This window comes from Petaurus breviceps, unplaced genomic scaffold (assembly GCF_028583685.1).
Source record: "Petaurus breviceps papuanus isolate PSGF00001 unplaced genomic scaffold, PetGlider_PUasm1.0 523, whole genome shotgun sequence".
Classification (NCBI taxonomy): domain Eukaryota; kingdom Metazoa; phylum Chordata; class Mammalia; order Diprotodontia; family Petauridae; genus Petaurus; species Petaurus breviceps.
The window spans coordinates 84,283-104,683 of record NW_027186356.1 but is presented as its reverse complement, the minus strand read 5'-3'; the positions used below and the strand labels follow the sequence as shown (position 1 = coordinate 104,683).

At 41.4% G+C, this 20,401-nt stretch overlaps 1 protein-coding gene across 7 annotated transcripts in view; it reads left to right on the top strand.

The window, feature by feature from the left end:
* Nucleotides 1-19,172, top strand: part of SGTA (small glutamine rich tetratricopeptide repeat co-chaperone alpha) — a 110,154-nt gene extending 90,982 nt beyond the window's left edge. For 6 of the 7 annotated variants that reach the window (XM_069101976.1, XM_069101973.1, XM_069101978.1 and 3 more), the window contains 8 exons: nucleotides 2,181-2,280; nucleotides 4,830-4,934; nucleotides 8,428-8,566; nucleotides 9,504-9,566; nucleotides 9,862-9,899; nucleotides 10,233-10,322; nucleotides 14,594-14,717; nucleotides 17,640-19,172. In XM_069101976.1, the coding sequence (XP_068958077.1) occupies nucleotides 2,181-2,280; nucleotides 4,830-4,934; nucleotides 8,428-8,566; nucleotides 9,504-9,566; nucleotides 9,862-9,899; nucleotides 10,233-10,322; nucleotides 14,594-14,708 (650 nt within the window). In that variant the 3' untranslated portion in view covers nucleotides 14,709-14,717; nucleotides 17,640-19,172. The remainder of the gene's footprint in view (nucleotides 1-2,180; nucleotides 2,281-4,829; nucleotides 4,935-8,427; nucleotides 8,567-9,503; nucleotides 9,567-9,861; nucleotides 9,900-10,232; nucleotides 10,323-14,593; nucleotides 14,718-17,639) is intronic. The other variant, XM_069101975.1, reaches the window with a different exon arrangement.
* The last annotated feature ends 1,229 nt before the right edge of the window (nucleotides 19,173-20,401 follow it).

Genomic DNA, 20,401 nt, shown 5'->3' with positions numbered 1-20,401 from the left:
GTGTGTGTGTGTGTGTGTGTGTGTGTGTGTGTGTGTGTGTGTGTGTGAGAGAGAGAGAGAGAGAGAAGAGAGAGAGAGAATTTGAGACAAAGCTGGAAAATGAGGATGGTGTTGGCTTGTAACAGAGCCTTGAATACGAGCTTAAGAAATTTTAGCTTTGCTCGATGACAGTAGAGAGCTACTAAAAAAGCTTCTAACAGAGGAGCAAGATGATGACATATATTTATAAAAATTATTCCACCAGAAAAATGAAGGATGGATTAGAATTGGCAAACCCGCTAAAACAACTTTTACACTAACCATGGATAATAAGAGGAGCTGGCGAATTGTTGTGACAGAGAAAATACAAAGGGGAGGATGGGGATGAGATGTTGGGATCATGGAACTGACTGATTTTGAGACATGAGAGAAGAAAAAATCAGAGATAACCTCAAAGTCATGAATATAGGAAACTAGCTGAATGGTGGTATGTACTACAGATGGAAATGGCAAAATTGAAAGGAAGTTTTAGAGAGAAGATATGAAGTTTGCTTTTGTACAGGTAAACTTGGAGATGCTGGTAAAACATGCAAATAGAAGTCTTCTGTACGCAGTTCAAGATTTGGGTCTGAAGTTTTACAAAGAAGTTAGAACTTGCTGTGTGTTTGGGAATTTTGAGAATTCTGTATGGAAATTGCTACTAGAGAGATCCTTGGGACACCCACATTAAGGGGACATGTCCTATCTCTACTGAGGACCATTCAGTGGTTCCCTAATGACTGCCAAGAAAAGTAGGGATTCCTACGGCCTTGGGCCAACAAGGCCCTCCTCAATCTGGTGCCTTCTTGTCTTTATAGGCTTATCACTTAGTATTCCTCTCCTTATATTTTAAACTTCAGCCAAATTCAAACTTCAGCTAGTCCAGCTGTTCTTCTTTCACATCCTGTGTTTTCTTCTTTTTGTGGAATATGACCCACTCCCTCCCATCTTTACCTGTTTAAAATCTCTTAGATTTAAGATTTAGCTTAGATTCCACCTCTTCTCTGAAGACCTTAACTGCTCCCCAGCCCTAAATGGCATTCTCTTACTTGAATCTTCTGTAGCACTTGGCTTTTTAAAAAAAGTTCAATTATTTTTTCCCAATTAACAAACATTTATTTTCTCTTCCCTTCTATTCCCTCTTTCCCCAGTTGAAAAATAGAAAGAAAAAAACCCTAAAATCCTTATAACAAGTGTGCATTCAGTGGTTTGCCATTTCCTTCTCCAACTCATTTTACAGATAAGTGTCCCAATTTTCCCACATCCTCTCCAGCGTTTATTGTTTTCCTTTTCTGTCATATTAGCGAATGTGGTGAGTGTGAGGTGATACCTCTGAGTTGTTTTAATTTGCATTTCTCTTATCAGTAGTGACTTAGAGCATTTTTTCATATGACTAGCTACCTTTGATTTTTTTTTTTTGGTCTGAAAACTGCCTTTTCATCTCCTTTGACCGTTTATCAATCAGGGAATGAATCTCTTTTACATTGTAATCATTGGTAGGTATGCCTACCCTCGATTCCTCTCAGTTTCCCATAGTATAAGCACCATGAGAAAACATAACACAAAGTCTTCCATGTTTTATTCATCACAATACTAGACATAACTGCTTAATAAATGTATTTCAAATTAATATGAAGGTATTTGAATTGAATTTAAAGTAGGAGCTGGGAAACCTGTTGAAAAATTCTCTCAGAAAGCTTGAATGAAATCTGCTTGAAGGATTCTAGTAGAAAATGGGACTTCGCTAGACACAGTTCTAAGAAAAACAAGGTTTTCGTATGAGTAATTATCACAAATTGCTTTCACCTTTGACCTGACACATTTTTTTTGCTCCTATAAAACACTTTATATAAGTGTATGTATTCCTTCTGTGTTTGGTATGTCTCATTCCCCCACTAGAATGAAAGCTGCATGAGAATGGGAACTGTATCTTACCTAACTCTGCATCTTCCCCAAGGCTGCAATAAATATTGAATAAGTGAATTTAAAGATGCAGGGTAGCAGTTGAAAACTTTTCACTAAAATGTGGCTCAACTGATGAAGAATAAAAATGTCATCTAAAAAGAATAAATCTAATTATAAATAAAGAATAAGAATGTAATTTAAAACATTCAGTTCATTATGTCCTCCATATAATGTGTGTATATTTTCTTTGCCTTTAGGAAATGAACAAATGAAAATAGAAAATTTTGAAGCAGCAGTCTCTTTTTATGGAAAAGCAATTGAATTAAATCCAGCCAATGCAGTGTATTTTTGCAACAGGTACTTACTTCGTCACCTGAAATTGGGGCAGGAAGAGCCATGTGTATTGCACTCTGGTTAAAACAGTGAACTTTGTTGTGAACCCAAAAGACTAAAAATAATTATAATACTTTAAGTTACAAAATTCTTTCACTTATATCTCATTTGAGCCTCATAACTCAATGATGAGATAAGTCATGTTAAGTTACAGAAGAAGAAAATGAAAACTCTCCTCCCAGAAGATAAAAGACTCAATTTGTTTTGACCTCTATCTCCATCACCTCACATTGTGCCAAGTACCTGGGACTAGTCCCGGAGTTATGTTGTCTTTTAGAATAATGTAGTAATATTGGCTCAACTGAGTGTTTTAAGGAAGATGATAGTAATTCTGTCATAGTTGATTGTGGGGGGGTCTAGTAATAAATTAAATTCTAAGTTTTAGTGTTTTGTAGAATTTTAGTACAAGAGTTCTTAACTTGTATGTATGTGTCCTGACCCTCTGTCATAGGTAGCCTGGTGACTCCTATGGGCCCCTCCTCAAAATCATATTTTTAAATATCATATTTAAATAAAGTACATAGAATTACAAAGGAAACCAGTTATATTGAAATACAGTTATCAAAATAGTAAAAGAAAAAGATCATGGACTCTTAAGTTAAGAACCCCTGTTTCAGAGGGTGGAACATAGTGTATTAGTAGCTTGGTAATTAGTGCTGTTACCAAATGCAGATAACAGTGACTCTCTCTTCGGGTTTACTTTGGGACTTTGAGCCCACTGTGAATGACAAATGGGACAAGACAGGGAGTTGGATGGGATGGGAGCTGATGTGGCAGGTACTGTCATTCATTGCTCATGTTCCCATACGGTCAGCTAGTTGAGGTCCTGGACATCAGGCAGGGACTGACTCTTCAGGCCTACTAGTCTCAGGCAGACAGAAGGGGCCAGGAATACTGGCTTGGGAGCCTGGGCACCCATGCAGATGTCATGCACATTCAGGAAGCCCAGCCAGATACACGACCTGGGCAAGAGGCCAGTATTAACCATAGGACAACAGCCCCAGCTCTAGAACTTGGGGCACAGTATAGACAACCAGCTGGCACAGTGGCTAGAGCTCTGGACTAGGATCCTGCCTCAGGCACTTATGAGCCATGGCTAAAGCCCTTAACCTCTCTCAGCCTCAGTTTCTTCAACTATAAAATGGTGATAATAATAGCACCTACCTCACTCAAATGAAATATAAAGTGCTTTCAAACTGAAACACTTCACAAATGCTGGCTATTATTGATAGTAAATTACGGGCTTTATAAATCATGGGCTCTCTATCTGTCTTTTTGCTAGAGTCTGAATTGACCTGAGCTTGTAGCTAGGGCCAGATTTTGTATCCAAATGAGAGGAACAGAGAGCAACTTCACACCTGTATATCCCAGAACTTCAGAAGTGGAAATTACCTGAGAGTTCATGAAACTAACCTGAACAAGAAGTCTTAGTGGAGATGGAGGATGGGACCTGGGGGTACGTTCTTCATCCAGAGGCAGTCCGCTCTGCTTGAGGAGAGTGTTGTTATCAAATGTTTTTTCTTTTGGCTTGACTTGGTACTAGTTCTGTCCTCCTGCTCCCTGCAGTTTTGGACATCTCTGATTCTTTACATCTCATGTTTCTCTTTTGGGCTATAGCCTTAAATGACACTAATTATTCAAATTTACAGTAACTCTTTAAAGCATATTCCTCACAACAACCTTGTGATGTTAGATAGTTCAAAGGTTATATCTTCGTTTCATAAATGAGGAAGTGTGGGACATACTCACTTTGTTGGTAAGTGTCTTAGCTGGATCTCTATAGTCTTCTAAGTTCCCTGATCTTTCCACTAGACCAGACTGTTTCTCTAGAGTGTAAACTTTCTGAGGGCAGGGACCATATATATTTAAATAAATCTGTTCATTGCTAGGTATGGGTGCTTAGTTAATGTTTCATGGATTTTTTTTTAACGTGGCAAAAGAAGTACTTGTGATTCAGAAATGTTGAGCTTGGTGCACTGAGTTACATCTTAGGGAAATAATAGTAACAATGATAACTGACTTTAACAAAGGTCTTTAAGGTTTGCAATACATACATAACCTTCCATGAGCCTTGTAATAACCTCGTGAGATAGGTAGCTGCTACAGGTGGTCTTCTCCCTGTTTTTACTAAGTATCCCTCTAGATTTAAGCATCTTGAGGGTAGGAACTGTTTCCATTTTTACCTTTGTTGCCCTAATATCTAGCTCCATGTCTGACTTAATAGTAGGTGCTTTATAAATGTTTGTTGAATTAAATTGATTTGATGAAGAAACAGACTCCCAAAAGTACAATGGCTTTTAAATAAATATATATATATATATATATATAGTCAGTTATGTATTATGTAAATAACCCAGTCCAGCTCTGCAATAGGAGAATCCTGGTCATTTGGTCATTTGCAGAAGTGAGTGGATATATAGATAGTTGGTTTTATAGGTAATTGAGTTTTTTTTTTCTTGACTTTCAACCTGCCTTTGTCAGAGAGTGAACTTTTTCACTTATGTCCTTCTCAGAGCTGCTGCCTACAGCAAACTTGGGAATTATGCAGGTGCTGTGAGAGACTGTGAAAGAGCCATTGGCATAGACCCCTGCTACAGCAAAGCCTATGGCAGAATGGGGTAGGTACTGGAAACATTGAAGATCTCTTTTCTCCCTGAGGATGAGAACAAGAGTTTTAACCTTGGTTGAAGGACCACTAACAGCTTATAGAGTGGCTTTTACAGACTAAACAAGTTCAAAAGCTTTGGCACCATTACCTCATTTATTCCCAGTTTTGAATTTCAAAACCTTGGAGATAACCCCCTTGAAAAGATCCAGTGCCTGGAAACAGCTTTTGGAAAGATTATTTAACCCACAGGGGTAGAATAAAACTTAAATTTGTCTGAGGTTTCAAATTAGAAATAGCTAAGGCCTCCATGGGACTTTTCTCTCCATTATTATACCCCTTGATTCCCTGCACAGCTCAGTTTAGCCATGCAAATACAGCAGAAGATTCCAAATTGGAAGAGACCACTGAGATCATCTAGTCTGAGCCACTCATTCTACTGATGGAGAAACTCAAACCCGCTTATGTCTAATTACTCACTCAAGATCCCAGACCGACAGAGCCAAGTTCTGAGCCAGGTCTCCTGGTCACTTCTCATTGCTTTAGACCAGGTATGGAGAGCCTGGGGCTTCAAGGTCACATGTGGCCCTCTAGGTCCTCAAGTGTGGCCCTTTGACTGAATCCAAACTTCACAGAACAAATCCCCTTAATAAAAGGATTTGTTCTGTAAAACTTGGACTGAGTCAAAGTCCATACCCAAGGACCTAGAAGGCCACATGTGGCCTCAAGGCCACAAGTTCCCTACCCCTGCTTTAAGACTGTACTGTTGGGGGCCATCTCCAGTCATTCACAGGACCCAGATGGGTCTGGAGGAGAGAGTGAGGCTGGTGACCTTGCACAGCCCTCCCTCATGTAAATCCGATTCACTTGTAAGTTATGGCATCATCTTCCTGATGTCATGGTCTTCTTCGAGAATGAAGGGCAAACAACAGCAGCAAGACTATACTGTCTCCCAAGTAACTTGATGCTAGGACCAGAGTCAGCAGCCTTTGAAAAGTGTTGTGTCAGACTTCCTTTTCAGGACTTGGAACATGACAGTGATGACATCTGATTTTCTCTGTAGTAGGGACTGGAAGGAGTGATCACATTGCCTGTTCAACTTTGCCAGCAAGAATTGGAGTGTTGCAGTAGCCATCTCCCTTTGTGTCACTAAATATTGATACAAAATCATCCATACATGGAGGTCTCCCAACTCCATCCCCCCCAGTCTTATATTATAGAACAATTATTTGATTTGGTCAAAGATAAAAATATTTTCTAATAATGTACTGCCCCTCACACAGAGAGATAGTAGAATATGTCATTAATAGGACATGGACCTTCAGTGATAGTGCTGGATTTGCATTTTGTATCTCATTTGCATGGCCAGGCTCCCTTGTAATTAATGTTACCCGTATGTGAATGACTGAAGTTTGGGGATGTCATCACTAGCGATGGAACTAATTGGCTCATACAAGAATAAAGTACACAACTTAGGTTTTATCACAACCCGTTTCTTATTAACATTTATTTATTTTTCGTTTAGTTCAGTTTTTTTTTTTTTAATTTTGAATTCCAAATTTTTTCCCTCCTTCGGCCATTGAGAAGGCAGGCAGTATATCAGTTATACATATGAAATCATGTAAAACATATTTCCATATTAGCCATGGTTGAAAAAAAACAAGAAAAAGAAAGTAAAAAAAAATTATACTTCAGTTTGCACTCAGAGTTCATAATTTCTTTCTCTGGAGGTAGATAACATTTTTCATCATGAGTCCTTTGAAATTGTCTCAGATAATTATATTGATCATATAAGTCTTTCATGGTTGGTCATCGTTATAATATTGCTGTTACTGTGTTCTCCTGGTTCTGCTTACTTCACTTTGAAGTTTCAAGTTCACTTGAAAAATCCAAGTTTTTCTGAAACCATCCTGCTCTTCATTTCTTATAGCATAGTAGTATTTTTTCACAGTCATATACCACACCTTGCTCAGCTTTCCCCAATTGATGGGTATTACCTCCATTTCTGTCAGCACTTTTTTCTAACTCATTCCCTGAAATACAGGGTCTGGCTGAGCCAGTGTAGATGGGTTCCTTTAGGAGGTTGTCTCACCAGTTAAGTTGGCTTCTAAAATAACATTCTTGGAAGTTATCTAGATCTCTGTATGTGGAGACTGACAGGTAGAATTTTAACACCTAATGAGATAAGAAGTACCTCTATTACATGAGTTGTTCAAATATGATCAAATCCCTGTTTCCTGCTCCACCCCACCCCTCTCCCAACCAATGAAGTGTCCCCCCGGTCACCCTTACCCCAAAAGGGGAATGACTGAACAAGTTGTGGTATATGATTTTGATGGAATATTATTGTGCTTGGAGGCAGCTAGGTGGTGCAGTGAATAGGGCACTAGCCCTGGAGTCAGGAGGACCTGAGTTCAAATGCAACCTCAGACACTTACTATGTTTCCCCGATAATAAGACCTATCCCGAAAATAAGCCCTCCCCTTACTGTGTAAGATTCCTCTAAAATAAGCCCTCCCCCGAAAATAAGCCCTATTGAGATTGCTACTGTAGTGAAGGTGATCCCCTGCGCTACACGCTACATTACGGTGCCCTCTGTATGCACCGTCCGTCCCCCCCCCTCCCCGGTGAAACGCATGCCGCGCTCTGAGCTGCATCCAACCAGAGCTGCAGCAGTGAGCGCGTCATCCTATTCTTCCCCAGTGATTTGCTTATTGAATAAAGGTACATTTTTTTGTTCACATTTACCTGTTTATTTAAATTGCTGTCAATGTTCATTAAAATAAGCCCTCCCCTGAAAATAAGCCCTCTGGTGTTTTTCTGTCCAAAAAAATAATAAGACATTGTCTTATTATCGGGGAAACACGGTAGCACCAAAAAACTAGCTGTGTGACCTTGGGCAAGTCACTTAACCCCAATTGCCCTCCAAAAAAAAGAATATTATTGTGCTGTAAGAAATGATAAACAGGATGACTTCAGAAAAACCTGGGGAAGTTTACATGAACTGATACAAAGTGAAGTGAGCAGAACGGGGAGAACATTGTATACAGTAATAGCAATATTGTATTAAATGAGTGACTTAGATCTTCTCAGCAATACAAAGTTCTAATTCAGTCACAAAGGATTCATGGCGAAATTTGCTGTCTGCCTCTAGAGAAAGAACTGATGGAGTCTGAATGCAGATAGAAGCTTTTTTTTTGTTCTGTGTTTTCTTTTATAACATGAATAATATGAAAATGTTTGCATGATTGCACATGTATAACCTCTATCAAATTGTTTGCCTTCTTGATGAGGGGTTTGGGAAGGGAGGGAAGGAAAGATTTTGGAACTCAAAATTTTTAAAAATGAATTTTAAAAATTAATTACATGTAATTAAAAAAACATAAAAGAAAAAGATAATGGGTGAATTGTGAAAGGCTGAAGGTTAACTTCTATCAGAACTCTGGGGGGTCTGGGAGGTGTGGGCCTTATTAAAACTCTTTGCTTTCTTTCTTCCGTCTGTCCAGCTTAGCACTTTCAAGTTTAAACAAGCACGCAGAGGCTGTAGTCTACTATAAGAAGGCCCTGGAATTGGACCCAGACAATGATACATACAAATCAAACCTCAAGATAGCTGAACAGAAAATGAAAGAAACACCAAGCCCTGTAAGTTCCTGAACTTATTGTCTGCTTCTGTGTGATAAGGAGGCTTCAGTGGGCTGTATGTACTTGAGTGTGGGAAGGGAGGACTTCTTTAATTTGTCTTAGATTGAAGGGACTAGTGAGTGCAGCTCACACCTCACGGGCCCTGTTCATCTGAAAACAGAGAAACATAAATAACAGTAGACTTTTCCAGGTGTGGGCTCCTTCTTCATCTGTAGCCTTTGGAGGCAGCTTGTTGCTCCACTTTGTCCTGACTATTTGTTGAGCTTTTCACAGAATCAGTAAAATCTCCTGAGATGGAAGGATAAGGTCTAACCTCCACTAAAGCAAATCTATACCATACCCAACAAGGGTCCATCATGCCTCTGTGTGGATACCCTCAGTGGCAGAGAGCTTATTACCTGTCAGGGTATCATATTCCATTTTGAAGTAGCTTATTATATTCCCTTTATGTTGAGTTGATTATACCCATTGCACTTTAGGGCCAAACAGAACCAGTCTAATACCTTAGTCCTTATAATATTGAACAATGGCAACCATCTCTCTCCATTTGGTGTTATCTACTCCAGGCTAAATAGCCCTAGTTTCTCAACAGTTCCTTATATAATAAGATTTCATTTTCTCCTGATCACCCTCCTCTGATGGTGCCCCAACGTCCCTCTTAGAATGTGGTGTCTAGACTTGAATGCAGTCTCTTGAGGGTCCCATGTAGTGGGATAAGGACCTCTCTCATTCTGTCTTTTGTGCCTCTTGATGCCACCTAATATTAGATTACATTGGGGTTTAGTGTTGCTCCATCAGGCTGTTTGTAGAATGAAATCCCATTTTTAAAAGCTACCTGCCTGAATTTTTTTTGCTTGTGGAGCAGTTCAGTGACATATGTGAGCTATTTACCCATTGCCAAATGCCACCTAATAAAGTCTGTTTCTGGTCTTTGCAGACAGGAGGCACTGGAAGCTTTGACCTGGCTGGCTTGCTGAATAACCCAGGCTTCATGAGTATGGTAATGACCTCATTCCTCCACCCCCACCCCCTAACATATGTTTATCTAAACCATAGATGGGGGAGTTTGCACATTTCATTACTTTATATGTTATAAACAAAAAACCCTCACATCTCCATATTGATAAGCTAGATTTAAGCTTACTTAATTGTCATGGATTTAACTACTGGCTGGCACTTTTTCCTTCTCTCATTATGGATTAAAAATAAAATGCTACTATTTAACCTAGAGATTTATAATGGATGGTCAAGATAGTTAGGGATCTTTCTAACCATCAAACTATCTTCTTTAATAGGCATCAAACCTCATGAATAATCCTCAAGTACAGCAACTGTAAGTAATACTCTCTCTTGCCTTTTTTTTTAATCTTTTAATAATTTTTTAAGATCTTAAAGCTGGATGTGATTTGGGTAAGTGTGACAGTTGACATGTAGTCTTATTATAGGAGAAGGTGGGAGAAATGGGTATAATGAAAAACTTGCTGAATCCACAGGGAGTCTGCCAAACTCCAGCAGGGAACCACTTGAACTAGGGAAAGCAAAGCATCCAAAAGGGATTAATCTTAATTCTTTACCAAGTTTCTTGTAACGGTCTGTCCTGCCAAGGACCTGGAATCAGAGGAACCAGAGTTGGCCTGTTTGTGAGTAATAAATCTTCTCCTTGCAGCATGTCTGGGATGATATCAGGTGGCCACAACCCTTTGGGAGCTACTGGAGCCAGCCCTTCTCCAAATGACCTCGCCAGCCTCATCCAGGCGTAAGTTGATTTGCCTTTGTTAGGGGAGGAGGATGAAGCAGAATTCTTAAAAATGGAAAAAAAATCACTGTATGTGAGACCTGTGGTCCTCTTGTCTAGTCCTGCTCCCACTCCCCCAAAGACTTGTTAGCATCAGTCTAGGCTTTTGCAGTAGATCCCACCATCCTGCATCATACTGCCACCATCTTTGGTAGTAACGTGCCCTCACACTGCTCTTCCCTAGTAGATGTGATAAGCTCCAGCTGTAGCTCCTATCATCTCAGAACCCTTCAGTAGTTTCTTACTATATACTGACTAGGGCTTAGACTTCTTTATTTAGTCTGGTGTTTGAGGGTCCCTCACCATCCACTCTTCTTTTCACAGGCTACCAAGCTTAGCCAAACCAAACTACTTAGTCTCCTATAGATGCCTTGTGCATTGCTCATTCCATTAAGTCAGCTTCTGTGACTTAATCGCTGCCCCAAATGCTCTCTTACTTCAGCACATTGGATCCCCACCTATCTTTTGAAGCACACCTCATATGCCACCTATAGGAAGCCTCTCTGATTGTCTCTTCCCTTCACTGGGACTTACATAGGCTGCTGCTCATGCTTCTTTTATGCACTGATGCATTATGTTGTACATTTCTTTATCTGTAGCATAAATTAGTTCAAAATTCCAATGGCAAGGAAATCTGTTATTCAAATTTTTGGGATAGGGAAATATACTGAGATAACTATAATACAAATTAGAAGATAGAAAAGATTTTTCTTTGAGTTGACTTAGGAAAATTTTTGCCCTTGGCTCAGGACCTTCTTTATCATACTCTATAAGGAAAGTGTTTTCTCTTTATCTCTCTGTCTTTCTGTCTTTGCTTTTGTCTCTGTCTCTCTTTAGTGGGGTCTCTGGATCAATAAAGTTTGGCATTCTACTGTACTGTGATTATGGTCTTAAACCCCAAGAAGATATACATTGCTGTCATACATAAATGTCCTGGCTCTAATACCTCCCTTCTTGTTGACCTTACTTCTTAGCACTTAGACCCCACTCCCTATATACTGCAAGTATATTTTCCCCCAGGGAAATGGAAATTCATATTCACAAGAGGAAAGAGATAACCAGAGTTGCTTTTAGCTTACCAAAGGGACTTAAAGCATTCTCCCTAGGATGGACTATGTGGCCCACGAGCTTCCTGAAACTATTCTGATGAGTTAGTTCCCTCTGTCCTCCCCGACCCCTCTCCAGTTTTCCCTTATGCCTCTGAGAGTCTTATTTCCATTTGATCATAAATGAGAGTAGTGACCATCTGTCTCCCCCCAAAGACTCTTTTGCCAGTTTGGAATTGACTTGGTCAGGGACTTTAAACAAAGTTTTTTTGTCTATTTGTCATCTCAGACTCATGCTCAGGAAATCAGCAAGCCTCTTCAGTAGTGGGTATCTGGTACTTCAGCCATATTTACACATTTTCAAGTAGCTGCCATGTGCATCGTTATAGGGAGGACAGTACCACATGCCCTAGGACATGTGACATATAGTACATAATAAGAGAGAACATAAGACAACCCCCTTCCCACCTTTGTCACGGAACATAAGTGCATAAGAGAGGCACACAGTGCTACATGATGTGCAAGGAAGGAAAGTGGTGATTGGAGCAGTTGAGGGAGACTTGAGGATGGGGAGAGGTGACATCTGAGCTGATTCTAGTTAGGACTTAATAGAGATAGTGTTGAAAGCATTCTAAGTGACTAGAATGGTGTGAGAAAAAGCATAAACATAGGACAAGTGGAAGATGGTGGGGAGTCCACTTTGGCTAGAGCTTAGGGTACATGATTTTGGAGTGTTCCAGGACAAATATAAAAATGTTAGTGGTGTGATTGTGGAGGGTTTTGAATGTCAATGCTTTATTTGATAAACAGGAGATAAACTGGAATCAGGGGTAGTATACAGGAGACAAGGTATTACAGTTCAGACTTGCAGTGTCCTAGGCATGCCAGTGTAATTTTTGAGGGAATAGTTGGGACTTAGTAACTCAGAGCATCATCTGAAAATGTTGGGTCCCAGTGGTTACTTGGGAACCACTCACTATATTTTAGAATTATAGGCAGAGAAAAAGAGGAAAGCCAGGAATATCATGCCATACTTCTTAGATTCCGGGAAAGCAGATTTCAAAAGAATTAGAGAAAGGGTAGGTGGGACCCTATGGACTAAAGTTCTGCTGGAGAAGTCAGCTCAGGAGGAATGGAAAGAGATCGACCATGCAATTCTGAAGACACAAAGAGAAACTATTTCAATGAAGAGAAAAAGGATATATTATCTATCTAGAGAACACTGGATGCACAGGGAATTCACCAACCAACTTGGGATTTTCAAAGCAGTGTGGTGTGCAGACAGTGAGCGCAAAGGGGAGGGGTCAAGGAAGATGTCTACCCAAGTGTATCATGGTCCTTATAGTAGGTGTGAGCAGTGCTAATGCTCTGAGCGAGTTGAGGCTGATGAGGAATGCCAGAAGCAGCAAGGGGGGGGGGGGGGGCGGAGAAGCAAAAAGGAGGGAAGTGCTTGGCACTCAGAGGAGATGGGACAGTAGTGACTGATAATGAAGACAAGACAGGGCTGCTCAACTCTTTATTTTGTTTCTGCTTTTTCTGACGAGGATTATCTTTGCATGGAAAGGAATAGAACACACATGGTTAATAGAGAGTTGATACCCATCATAAGGATATTCAGCTGCCCTTGAGGAGTGATGATTTCAAGTCACATATTCCAAATTGACTTCATTCTGGGGAATTGAAAGAGCTGGTAATTACCAACCTGCTGTCCATGATGCTGCAGGACTGGACAAATACTGTCCTAATTTTCAAAAGGGAGAAAAGAATGGCACCTGGAAATTGCAGGCCGGTGAATTTGACTTCACTTCCTGGCAAACACCTTAGTAAAGAGATAGTTAATGAACACCTAGAAAAGAAAATGGTGGTGAGAGTCATCTTGGCTTCAGTAGGGAGGGATCAGGGAAATGCTGTAAATAGAATATATCTAGATTTTAGCAAAACATTTGGCATTGTCTGTCCTGCTGTGCTTCTGGAAAAGGTGGAGAGGTGTAGGCTAGACAATAGTATGCTGGATGAATTAAAAACTGGAGTGGTCGGACCTAATGAGACCGAGTAATGGTTCAAGTCAACTTGAATGGAGGTCTTCAGGGGAGTTTCCCAGGGCCTGATGCATCAGTGATTTAGATGGTATGCTCCTCAGATTATTTATAGATGATCCAAAATTTGAAGGGAAAACTAGCACTTTGAATGACTGTCAGAATTCAGAAAGATCTTGACAGGCTAGAGCAAACCCAGTAAGTTGAAATTTAACAGGGGTAAATGTACGGTTTTCCATTTTGGTTCAAAATATCAACTTTACAAGTACGAGATGGATGGGTCATGATTAGATAGCAGGCAAAAAAAATCTGGGGGTTTTAGTGGCCTTTAAGCTCAATAGGAGTTGTTTGTGTGCTGATGGTACCCAAGAAAACTAAGGTCATCTTAGACTGCATTAAAAGAGGCATAATAGCCAGGAAGGAATGAGGAAGTGTCCTGGCCACCCAGCTCCAGAGCACTGAGTTTGGTTCTGGGCATCTTGTTTTAGGGAGGATGCTGATAAACTGAAATATGGCCAGAGGAAGGCAACAGATGTTAAGGGGACTTGTGTTCAAGTTCTTAGAGGCTCCATTGAAGGACCTAGGGTTGTTCTGCCTAGAGAAGGAGAGGGAGGGGATGTGAACCATGGTAGTTGTTTGCAGATATTTGAAGGTTGGTTCTGGAAGAGGGATTGGCCCCAGAAAGCAGAACTATGAATTGCATAGAAGTTTCAGAGCACTGAATTTAGGCTTAATGTTTATGTTAGGAAAAACTTTCTAAGAATTCGAGGCATTCAGCAGAATGAGCAGAGGACTCGGTGTCTCCTGCTCAGCTGAGCTCTTCAAGCAAAGTCTGGATGACCACATGTCAGGCTTATTGTGGAAAGGTCTCCTTCAGGTAGAGAGATTGGATTAGGAGGTCAATAAGCTCCCCTCCAACTCTGACATTCTGTGATTCCATATCATGGCCAAAGAGCACAAGGGTTTTGAGCAGGGTCAGAAACAGCAGGTGACACCAGACCCCAAGTTTGAGTCTCAGAACTTAGATATCCAGCCTCCCGCTCTCCTTTTTTTCCTTTTGGACTGTAAGCTTTTCTTATTCTTTCATCTCCTTTCTGACTGAGTTGGTTTTCGCTTATTCTAATTGCAAGTGTTTGGTTTTGTTCTTCAGAGGCCAACAGTTTGCTCAGCAGATGCAGCAACAAAATCCAGAGTTGATAGAACAGCTCAGAAGCCAGATTAGGAGTCGGACCCCCAGTGCCAGCAATGATGACCAGCAGGAATGAACAGTGAAGGTACACATGTGGGGCCTGAGTAGTGCTGGAGAGTGTGCTTACCTGAATCAGAGCAGTTGGATCTGAATCCCCACCTTGGCCCTGTGTGACCATCACATAGAATCTCAGAGTCTGGGAGGGAGATCTGTGAGCTTGTTGTCTAATTCAGTCTTCCATCTGATGCAGAAAATCCCCCTTTAATATCTCACAAGTAGTTTCCATCTCCTTCCTTAAGATGAGGCAGCCAATAACATTTTGAATGGCTCTCATTGTTCATTGTCTCATTGTGATAATTTACATTTACCAGTTGTCAGTGGTTTTTAAATGGGGCTGTTCTCACAGTAGTCATAGGAGTGTTATAAATGTTGTTATCCCAATTTACTGGGGAGGAAAGTGGCACCCAGAGAGCTCAGGTGACTGGTCCACAGTCACCTGACTGAAAACAGTAGCAAACTTAACAAGCTGTAAAGTTTATAAATACTTTGAAGTTGACTTCTCATAGATCCCTAAATCCTCAGAACAAGCCTGTGAAGCAGATAACACAGCACAAATATTTTGATGCACATGAGGAAACAGTGTAAGAGATTATATAAGAGGCAGCTTGGGTGTCTCAGTCTGTTTCCTTATCTGTAAAATGGAAATAATGAAATAATAGAACATTCCTCCCTCGATTGTTGACAGGATTAAATCAGATGGCAGAACAGGGACCTTGCAAACCTGAAAGTGCTGTCCATATACGTGCTAGTGACTATTATGAGTGACTTGCTCTAGTCCCCGCTTTTATGGTTTGCTGCGGGATCGGAACCAAAGGCCGAGGGTGGTGCTCTGACCTGCTGTGCCGGCTCAGCAGTGGCAGAGCTGGGACACAGCCTCCAGCCTTCAGATTTCAGGCACAGGATTCTTTCCTTTACAACGTGATATCTTTCACTGTGAACACTTTCATTGTTCACATTTATATGTCCCCAATGGCTGCAAAGTACTTACCTCACAATTTCTAAATGAGGAAATTAGTGCAAGTGTTGTTATCCTCATGAGAAAACTGAGGCTCTGATAATGTAAGCCGCTTGGCCCATTGTCCCAGAACTAGTGGGATTTGGTTCCAGTCTGGCTTTAAACCCAGACCTCTTTCTGCCATGTCACATCGCTGTTCTCTTTTCTTTGGCCTGCTGTCTCTGCCCATGGTCACTTAGCTTCATGTCCTCAAATTTCCTCATGTGAGACAAGGATCATACCTGCAGAGCCGCCTGTCTCACAGACATGGATACTCCATCAACCCAGGATGCAACTACTCCATGAGTTACTTTTTTGGGTTAAAAAAGAAATTTCATCACTTGTTGGCTCACCCTCTGGTGAGGAAGCTCTCTCTAAATAGCTAAGTGTGTCCTCAACAGCAGAAATAGAGCTGGTTAACTTCAGTGGCAGTTTTCAAGAGCCTAGAGTCCCTCTGTATCACAGAGAGCCTTTAGATAGGGGCTCCTAGGCCTAGTGAAAGGAGAACTGCTGTAATGTACATGAATGTAGCTTGAGTTCTTTAGGATGAAGCCATCATATATATGCAGGGTTTAGATCAGTGCCTGCCTAGATTTGCAATAGCAGGTGATTCGTCATAGCATGTCCCTGTCTGGCATCTTTTCTTAAAGGTGTCTAGCGAATTTTGGGGATATTGTTTGTGATGAATTTTTCCCACTATTGGATAGTACCAGATCCTCATCATAATTACCTATGCTTAAATTAAAGAGAAAAAAAAATCTGTACAAGTAAAGGATTTAGGAATTAGACTGGGGTTCTCCATGAGCTAACTCTAAAGTCCAGTATGATTCAGCACTATGGCAGCCAAAAAAATTAGTTCAAATGCAGGCTGCATTAGCTCACGGTTTGTGTTTAAAACAAGGGAGGTGTGTTAGCTCCTCTAAGTCAGGGGTGAGGGCTACATGTGACCTCCTGGCAGCAGGTTTCCCACTGGTGCCCAAAGCTTCTACCTTGCAAACAATATGTAGAATCTTTAGGGTATGAAAGAACATTTTATATGGAAATGACTTGAAGAAATTAGAAATGTTGAGCTTGAATAAAGGAAGACTCCCAGAGGCATAGGGGGTTTTGAATATTTATTTATTTATTTATTTATTTTTAAAAGCAGTTGGGGTTAAGTAACTTGCTGAAGGTTACACAGCCAGTTATTTTTGTGTGGGTGCCGAGGGTTTTGAATATTTAAAAGAAAAGATGGGTTAGGCTTGTTTTGATTGACTCTAGAAGGCAGAACCAGGACAAATGATCAGAGTTAAAGGAAGGCAGATTCCATGCCAATATAAAGAATTTCCTAAGAAAATTAGATCCATCCGTTCACAGAACAGGCTTTCTCTGGAGGTAATGAAGCTTTGCGTTATTGGGGATGATCATGAAAGGTGGGGTGACCACTTTCCTTTTTGAGCCCCAGGTTTCCTTTTTTTTTTTAAATGGGGCTAATGATCCCTAAGAGACAATATTTTGTGGTAAAATGGGACTGGACTCGATTCTGAAATCCTGGATTAGTTACAAGTCTACCACCTCTAGTGTGCCTTGGACAAGTTACTTCTCAGCCTCAGGAGACTCTGCAAAACTGGAATGTTCATATCTACCTCACAAGGTGGTTGTTAGATTCAGTTGGGATAATGGATCTAAAATTGATTCGTTAACTCTAAAGTGCTATATGTTAGCTGTGTTGTTAGCTGTTTGAGTGGAAAGTGGTTGTCTCTTTCTTTACGTAAGGGTTCTCCTAGGTGATCCCTGGGGTTCCTCCCTACTCTGAGGTTCTGTCATTCAGAATATAGTTTTACTTTGAGGGTTGGGTGGTATTTCTCGTTCCTAGGCCCATTCCCAGTGCTTTGCATAGTAGGCCCTTAATGAAGACTTGGTGGAGGGGGTTAGATTGTTATGGTTTTCATTGGATTTATGTTCTCTTAACAGCAGCACCATTGAGAATTGAGTCCTTCGATGTACAGACTGGAAGCCATGTGTTCTGCCATTTCTCCAGTTGGAATTTCCACGAGAGAAAAAGAAAAAAAATTATTGGACCTGCATGTTAAGATGGATTCTTATTTTCCTTTTTTTTCCCTCTCCTTCTTCCCTCCGTTACCCAGACTCTATTTTTTTCCCGAAAAAGAGCCAGCAAGCTGTAAACACAAACCAGCATCCACCCTCTTTCTAGCTCTCAGAGAGTCAGTTACTGAAGTATTTTCTACAGTGGGGCCTGTGGGTGGTTCTCAGCCCCATTTACGAGATGAGATGTTTCAAGTTTTCTGTTAAGAAGCCTCCGCCATCTTGTGTTTGTGGGCCACACACACTGGCTTCCTGGGGCTTTGAGGATTGTGTTCATCTCCTCTTTATTTTTTTTAAGGAGGAAAAAAGTATTTTCTTTCATGATTAGAAGTCAGTTTCTAAACACAAACATCCTCTCAGGTTGCCTGGTGTTCCCAGCCTCCTCCAGCTGAGTGTCCTACTCTATAATGCTCACTGCCATTTACAGTCTGGGGCGTAAAGATGTCGTCAGTGCAGTTTGGATTGTCTGTATGCATGGGAAGAAGTTCAGTTGTGGATGTGGATAGAAGCTTGTGTTACATCTGAACCTTTTGGGAGGAGGGGGCAGTCTTATTGGGGTGCGTAAGACCAGTTTCTGTGACTTTCTTCAAATTGAGCATTTTGATAGGAACTTGTTTTTTTCCTCAGATCTTTTTTGCCAGTAATCTCACAAACATCTACTCACAATCATGATCTGTATCTGGTGCCCGCTTGTTTCTCATTCACCAGGTGAAGAGACTTGAGCTTCATGCATCAGTCTTACCACCTTTCCATTGCTTATGTCACAGTCCCTTTGCACACAGGTGACAGCGGGCACTTGGGTTTCTACTGGAGAGGAATATCTGCAAACTTTCTCCCTTACTGTGCAAGGAGGGTGGGACTGATAAAGGACAACAGATCCAGCAACCTACACTGGTCAGCTGCTGGACTCATGAGGGCGGCAGACAGCAATGTTTTATCGGAGCTGGCAGGGAGGCGAGGCTGCATTTGCCCAGGTAGCAATGGAATTAGCTGCCACACAGCAGTGGTTTGGATACCTCACTGAAAATCCTGGAGGCCTCCAATCATCATGATCAGATAGAGTTTGGTAAAGGCGTGAGGGGGGAGAAGAGAAGACAAGAAGGAGAGCTAGTTCTACGAGTCTTCTGAAGAAACTTCTGAGCGGAGCAAGTTGGCAGTGTCTCAGTCTTGTATCAGATAATTGAATGGAAGGCTCCATAGTTAGAAAGGGCAGCTGTACCCCTGTTGCTTTCAGGGAGCCTCTTGGGGAGATAGATGAGCTTTGAGTGTTCTAGATGACTAGCAGGAAACAAAATGGCGATCACCTGTAATCCATCATCACCCACAATGTTTTTAACTCTTCAGTTTTAACTGTGGTGAAGAATGTAACGTGTGGGGAATAAATAAACATTGTGACCTTTTTATTTGTCCTCACTTTAGTCCCTTTGTCCTCACTCCCAAGCGCCTTAGGAGACCGTCAATCCAGAAGGCTGGGCACAAGGTGTCTGTTTGGTTTGGATTCCCTGTGCAGAGCTGGCAACCTTTAGGAGTGTGCCTGTGGCCTGGCAGAGAAATGAAAGCCCAAGCAGCTGTTTGCTTTGCCCACCATAGGGTCAGAGCACACACCAAGTGTAGAGCGGTCAAACAAAGGAACCATGAGAATACCTCCCAGGAGTCTTCAGGAGGGCTGTCCTCCGGAGCACTCACAAAATGAATCATCACTCGCATTTCTTAAAATACCCTGAGACTGGCAAAGTATTCTCCACACCACAGCCCTGTGAACTAGGAGGAAATGTGAAAACCAGTTCAGAAAGTGCCACAGCCTTGGCCACACCAGGAATTAGTGTCAGAGCTGGGATCTGAGCCCATAATACTCCGACTGCAAGTCCCCTTATGTTTTCACTACAAGTCTGCCTCGGCACCCAGCTGGAAGATGGGTTAATGTTATGCAGTGACTCTAGGGTTGTTTTTGTTTTTTAAGTGGGAGCAGACCCTTGGACTCTATTGAGAACAGTACATGACCTCACACCTTGTTCTTATAGCTAGTCAGCCTTAGGCTTCAGCATGACCTGAAGTGGTTTGAAACAACCTTTGTTAGAAACTTGCTATTCATTTGGTCCAACCCTCCCAGGAGGAAGCCCACAGGCAAGATGGCTTTCCCAGCTTTACAGATAGCAGAACTCAGATCTGCTCCCAGGTTGTGTCTCACCGAAATACAATATTGGCCCCCTGTGGTATGCCACCTGTCACTACAGCACTGTGTTGACATGGGGTCAGTTTTCCTACTACGAGACAAACAGTTCACCTCTGCAGATGTCTTGCAGGGGGGTGGGCGCGGCCCTTATGAAGGAGGTGGTCTTGTAGAGTGGAAGGAGCCCCAGAACTTGAGTTGTGCTGCATGGTTTCTTGTCCCATTGCTGTCACTGGAGCCTGTGGCTCAGTGGTCTCATCTATGAGATGAGGGGGTTGTTGTAGATGGTCTCCAAGGGGATCTTTTAGCACCAATATTCTGAGTGTAGAGCGCAATGCCTTAAATTTGTGTCTTCTAACTGTTCAGGGAATTTTCACTAGAAAAAATGGTACATAGTAGAATAATCCCTGGGTTTGGGGTCCAGAGGCTCATGAGTCATTTCTTAGTACCAGCACTTAAT